Here is a 6,098-nt window from a genome sequence, read left to right as displayed (position 1 = left end):
TTTTGGACTTGATCCTCCTCAAACATTATCGGTGAAAAGTGAGAGTAAGAAACAGTTTGATTCATTATATCGAAGTCTACAAACAAACTTAAAGAAAACGAGAAACACGATGTAAGAGATCATAAACCTAGTGAAATTACTTCGAAGAAATTTAATCTCCTCTATAGTTGTTTTCTACCGGTTCATATCAGACACCACGAAGTCTTTCACAGATCTTGCACATTCAAACCTGCAAGGAAATGGAGAAACAATCTCTCCGTAAACATCGATCCTTCCATACAACTAAAGAAAGCAACACAACTAAGTCCTCTATGATAACAAGCAAATATTAAGTAATCTCCATCTCATGCTTCTAATTGAAAATCTTAAATAGTAGAGAAACAATATCTTAAGATACAATAATACCAACAACAGACCACTATGATGAAATCCGAAACCGTGATCTATGGTTGTACGAGGAGATGGTCTATTTTGTGAGACAGGAGTTACGAAATCATATCATATGGTAGGCTTGAAGAATTTAAGCGGATATGATGGCATTCTAAATCCATTCTTATCTACCCGAAAATGTCTAACTCCACAAATTGCATTGTATGACATTCAACTAACTCAAAATAAGCGAATAAAAAACAAGGGATATATTAGAGTTTCTAACACTATATCAGACACCCATATCTATTCTAGTTATGGGCATTCAATACAATAGTAAGACAAATGAACGGTGAGTGTGTATAATCATGATCGATCGATTAAGCTCACTACCAACGCAATGTCAATTTACCCATAATCAACAATATAACACACCAAGTCCTACAATTCTTAGCATCTAAATAACAAATTTGTGCCCATATTTCTTCTTAAGAACACTCTGACAAGTCTAACCTCGTGAACATATAAGTTGGAATATAATTTATAAAACCAAAATCATTTGAATAACTAAATAAGTAACTATTGGAATGATAATATTAAGAATTTGGACATGCCACATTGTTAAGAGTCGACAAACCTGGTGGAAGTGATTGCTTCAATTTCTCGGCTTTCTCCGAATCGAAAACACAAAGAGTATACAAATACTTGGAGCACCGAACCTTAAACTTCACAACATCCTTGCTCTTCTTAATTTTGACGGAACGAGCATCTTTCCTTCTAGCAGTGAGAAGGAAATCCTTAATCTCATGAATTTGCTTTGGCTATCAACAAAAAAAAATCAGAAAAAAGAAATTTAAATCTTATGGTTAAGAGTACTTAGACTAAATTGAAAGTTTCATCTTAGACCTAAATGACCCACAAAAATCAATGTCAAACATGTCAAATGTGAAAGAATGAGAATCCCATAAACATTTTTTAACAACTTAGGGTTTCTAGTTGTCTACTTTCTAAATTATGTAGTATTATTTCTCAGGATATTGTGTCTCATTATTTTTTAACAACTTAGGGTTTCTAGTTGTGTACTTTCTTTTGTTCTACTCATAACAAATGAAAAATGAGAAATCAAAACTTTTAATCATCTAAAACCCATGAAGTAAAAAACCACTAAAAGCATTGGTAACCTTGAAATTAACCCTAATCATGAAAATCCAAGCCAAAACATGATTGAAAATTACAGAAACATTGTACAATCGTCACCCAGATGAACTTTAAAACTGTCTAGAGAGAGAGAGAGAGAGAGAGAGAGAGATTACCATTTTGTAGAACCTAATGAAGCTCCACAAATCAATCACTTTTGTGATTGGTAGCTTTCCTTTTGTAAACCCTAATTTTTCTTCTTCTTTTCATTGCTGACACTGTTACTGAACTTACTAGGCTTACTTTTGGGCTTAGAATTTCCACGTAGGCCCATAGTAATGCAGTTGATTGGCTATTTTTTTTTTTTTTGAAAGCCATATAACTAAACAGTACATTACAAAGTTCGGTCCCCTAATTTAACAGTAAGATAAAGCAGGGACTAAATTTGAAATGGAATTAACATCATAAGGGCTAAATGATAATAAATTAAACGACGTTGGATAGAACTGAAGCAGCCAAAACATGAGCGTCCTCATTCTGTATTCTTGGGCAATACTTCAAATCCAACGGTCTATTCGCTATTCTTGCTCGGATGCCGTTGATCTTGGCTGATATCCTCCATGGGATCTCTGGATTGACGGCCCCGATTAATTCGAGCAAAACCCTAGCATCCCCCTCGATTATAAAAGAGGAAAGTTGCAACTCATCTGCTAGGGTTAACCCAAGCTCCAAGCCGGCGATTTCACTTGCTATCGGCGAAATTGGTTCCGTTAGGGTTGCTCGAGCTGCTATAGTGACTCCATGTGAGTTACGAATTAAAGCTGCACATGATGCTTTTGTATCCCGAAAGGATCCGTCGAAGTTGATCTTCAGGACTCCTTCCGGTGGTGGACACCATCGATTATCCTGCATTTGATGGTTAGTTGTTAATGGAGGGTTTGAAACTACCACATACCTGAGGGCTTCTGTTATATTCCAGTTGCATCGATTCAGATCTGGTTCTCTCTCTTGAAAATGAAGCTCGTTCCTAGTTTTCCACCAAAACCACATGAGATAAGTATATCTATACCACCATGCTTCCCTGTTTTGTTTATCCTTTAACATTGTGTCTAAAGCCTTGGTTGGGTCTGTTTGAATATGTTGTAGGTGGTCTAATCCGGCCTTTTTAAGAATTCGAATAAGATCTACGTTAGTCGTTACCTCGTGACAATGACGAGTTAATGTCATCACATACTATCACATATTAACATAGTCAACCTCAGGCACACGATGTTTATGCATCGTATCGTAACCAACCAAAGTTTTTATTTGCTGAATTCAAAAAATCATAGTAAAGGAACTTTGGGTATCCATGTAATATTACAGGAAATTGGGCCGGAGGCCCAATTTCCTGTTTTATTATGTTAAAAAGACAAATCAAAGTTTTCTTCTTTTAGGCACCATGAAATCTTTCAAAATAGGGTTGGAGGACAATATTAGAAGCACCACATTTTTAATACCTTAATTAACCTTCTTATTTGGGGAAATTTACAACATCCAATTTGGCCAAAGATTTCAGTGGGAGAGAAAAACCGAGACCTAACCGAGAGCTGTATTTGGGCGATTTTTGGCTATAGCTTTGCAAGTTGTTCTTCATCTATCGTTACTACCGCGTCATCATCAAATCATAACACAAGTCCAAGTGTTGTTCCTTTACTTTCTAGTACTTGGGCATTCATTTTTAAACATGTAGGTCAGAAATTTCCAGGTGGTGTACATGAAATACGTATGGAGTTGATAAAATACTCTCTTGAGTCGGGTTATGGATTTCGTTTTGTGAAAAACGATCCTTATAGGGTTACAGTGGAATGTGCTAGAAAAGAAACTGGATGTAATTGGAGAATTCATTCCACGAAATTCTCCAAAGAGAGTGATATCTTTGTTATCAAAACGATGAACAATTGTCATACTTGTGGTGTTGGACTAAAAGACATTAAGAAACGTCGTTTCACAAGTGCTTTGATAAAAACATTGGTGATGCATAGTGTTCAAAGTGATCCATCTATCAAGCCTAGGCAAATTATTGATTATATATTGCATACATATGGGTTTGATGTTAGTTACTATTATTCTTATACTGGCAAGGCACTAGCTTTGAAGGATATTCATAGGGATGCATCATCGTCTTATCATCATTTAGCTTCTTATGTTGATGCTCTACAAAGAAGTAACCCAAATAGTTGTGTGAAACTTGAGATTGACTCTAATTCGAAAGAATTTCAGCGTTTATTTGTTGCATTTGGGGCTTGTATTCATGGATTTAGATTTTGCCGTCCGATTCTTTATTTAGATGCAACATTTTTCAAAGGAAAGTTTAGTGGATGTTTATTAGCTGCAACGGGCAAGAATACCGAAGGAGGTAAAGCATGTTCTTTTCAGCTTTGTTCTTGTATTTATTTTGTTCAAATCATTGCAAGCCTTTGTAAACTGATTTGCAGTGCTTTGCAAACTGATTTGCAGTGCTTTGCAAATCAATTTGCACATTGATTTGCATTTGTTTGCAAATTGATTTGCATTGTGGGTTGCATTGATTTGCATTGTGGTTTGCATTGGTTTGCAAATTGATTTGCATTGTGGTTTGCAAACTGATTTGCAAACTGATTTGCAAGACGTTGCAAACTGATTTGCAACTTTTCTACAAATGCATTGCAAACATGTTGATTATAGTGTTGTTCCTTTTATTGTTTTTGCAGGTTTTTATCCACTTGCATTTGCGCTCGTAGACAAGGAAAATCAAGCTAACTGGTTATGGTTTTTGGAGATTCTTCATCAAATTATTCCCGGAAGAACTTACACATTTCTTACTGATAGACATCCTGGACTTATAAATGGTATATCTACTGTATTCTCTTCGATTCACCATGGTTATTGTGTTTGGCATTTAAAACATAATATATCTACTAGAACAAGAAATAATAAATATGCATCATCTCACATCCTTGATCTTTTCACTCGATGTGTTTATGCACCAAACCATTTAGAGTTCAAACCTCTTTTTGAAGAGTTAAAAACTGTTGGTGGCCAATCATTTGAAGCATTTCTTAGCACAGCACCTGTTGAGAAATGGGCAAATGCTTACTTTCCAAGAACCAGATATGGTGATACATGTTCTGGTATAGCTGAGAGTTTTAACTCATGGATTTTAGAAGGTCGCAGCTATCCAATAACACCTTTGGTTGACTATATTCGCAAAAAGTTGATGGTTTTGTTTTCTACCAGACGTGATCTTGGGTATAGTTGGACCACTATTCTTGGACCAGAGATGGAAAAAAAGCTTGCTGAAGGATTGAATAAAGGTAGAGTTTTTAGAGCAATACGGGCTTCATCCTCAACTTTTGAGGTTGTTGATGGTAGATCTTTTCGGGTGGACCTTGAGAATCGTTCATGTAGTTGTGGGTATTGGAGAGTACACGATTTTCCTTGCTATCATGCTCTATGTTGTATTTCAGGTGCAGGTTATAGTCCATACGACTTCATTAGTGATTTCTATCGTGCTTCTCATTATTTTGCGTCGTACGAGAAAGTTATTGAACCTGTGGTTGATTATGATCTTCCGAATCATCATCCCGACGAACTTATTTCTTTACCACCGACTGAGAAGAAGAAACTTGGAAGACCAAGGCAAAAGAGGATACCAAATAGTAGAGGAAAGTGGAAGAGGTCGATAAAGTGTAGCGTGTGTCATACATCTGGTCACAACAAGAAGACTTGTAAACATGATGTTTGAACCAGTTCTCATTACATTATTACTTTTTAACAATAAGACATGTCAATTGAATTCATAAATTAGTTTTCATTAGCTTTCACTTGCCTTTTTGCATATGTTGTCTTCATTTTTATTGGATGAACAATGTTGGTGTAATTGGTTATAAATAGTATGTGAACCTTAAATCTTGGTCTTGGCAGCTGATACAGTTTACAAATCAGTTTGCAAATCAGTTTGCAAATCAGTTTGCAAACCTTATTGCAAATCAGTTTGCAAACCTTATTGCAAACCATTGCAAATCAGTTTGCAATATGGACCATATTGCAAATCATATTGCAAATCATATTGCAAACCATATAGCGAACCACTGCAAACCATATTGCAAACTGATTTGCAAACCATATTGCAAATCAGTTTGCAAACCATATTGCAAACCATTGCAAATCAGTTTGCAAATCATATTGCAAATCATATTGCAAACCATACTGCGAACCACTGCATACCAGATTGCGAAGTCATAAAAAAATTCAGAACAAACACTATATTTAAACGCCTTTTGCAACTTCGATGGAAATTACTTTTGGAAATACTTGCATATCCTTCAATTTTGATGAGTTCACGTATTATTTTACAAGGGTTCGGGGGCGTAGCTCCCATTCTTTTTTGTAGAAATTTTAAAAATAATTAATAGAATAAAAAAATGAAGAATAAATCTTTCGAAAAGGATTTAATCTTTCGTTCATCCTGCATCTATTGAAAAATATTTAAAGAAACATATGAGTATGTTGTGACTATTTTGAAAAAAATCTTGTTTCCAAACCACTGCAAACCATAATGCAAACTACTG

At 35.4% G+C, this 6,098-nt stretch overlaps 2 protein-coding genes across 2 annotated transcripts; one reads left to right on the top strand and one right to left on the bottom strand.

Annotated features, from left to right (window-relative positions):
* Positions 1-1,798, bottom strand: LOC147532280 (large ribosomal subunit protein eL38z/eL38y-like). The gene is made up of 3 exons (XM_086646394.1): positions 1,683-1,798; positions 1,007-1,190; positions 1-229 (listed from the first exon to the last, which is right to left on the bottom strand). Exons 1-3 carry the CDS (start codon positions 1,683-1,685, stop codon positions 207-209), a joined length of 210 nt encoding a protein of 69 aa, XP_086502520.1. The 5' UTR covers positions 1,686-1,798; the 3' UTR covers positions 1-206.
* Positions 1,799-2,098: 300 nt separating this feature from the next.
* Positions 2,099-4,936, top strand: LOC147532279 (uncharacterized). The gene is made up of 4 exons (XM_086649929.1): positions 2,099-2,309; positions 3,239-3,904; positions 4,239-4,376; positions 4,765-4,936. The coding sequence occupies exons 1-4, from the start codon at positions 2,099-2,101 to the stop codon at positions 4,833-4,835; spliced, it is 1,086 nt and encodes a 361-aa protein (XP_086506055.1). The 3' UTR covers positions 4,836-4,936.
* Positions 4,937-6,098: the final 1,162 nt, after the last annotated feature.

The sequence above is a fragment of the Eschscholzia californica genome, unplaced genomic scaffold (genome assembly GCF_041429995.1).
Source record: "Eschscholzia californica isolate CP2 unplaced genomic scaffold, dmEscCali1.0.p SCAF_6, whole genome shotgun sequence".
Taxonomy (NCBI): domain Eukaryota; kingdom Viridiplantae; phylum Streptophyta; class Magnoliopsida; order Ranunculales; family Papaveraceae; genus Eschscholzia; species Eschscholzia californica.
The sequence above is the reverse complement of the archived record's forward strand: the minus strand, read 5'-3'. Positions and strand labels throughout refer to the sequence as shown.

Excerpts from the sequence above, each read along its gene's own strand:
- LOC147532279 (XM_086649929.1), top strand. The coding sequence starts at position 2,099 with ATGCCGTTGATCTTGGCTGATATCCTCCATGGGATCTCTGGATTGACG. Across the intron at positions 2,310-3,238 it reads AGCTGCTATAGTGACTCCAT|GTCAGAAATTTCCAGGTGGT; the intron begins GTGAGTTACGAA and ends TTAAACATGTAG. Across the intron at positions 4,377-4,764 it reads ACATCCTGGACTTATAAATG|ACGTGATCTTGGGTATAGTT; the intron begins GTATATCTACTG and ends GTTTTCTACCAG.
- LOC147532280 (XM_086646394.1), bottom strand. Across the intron at positions 230-1,006 it reads GAAGCAATCACTTCCACCAG|GTTTGAATGTGCAAGATCTG; the intron begins GTTTGTCGACTC and ends ATTTCCTTGCAG.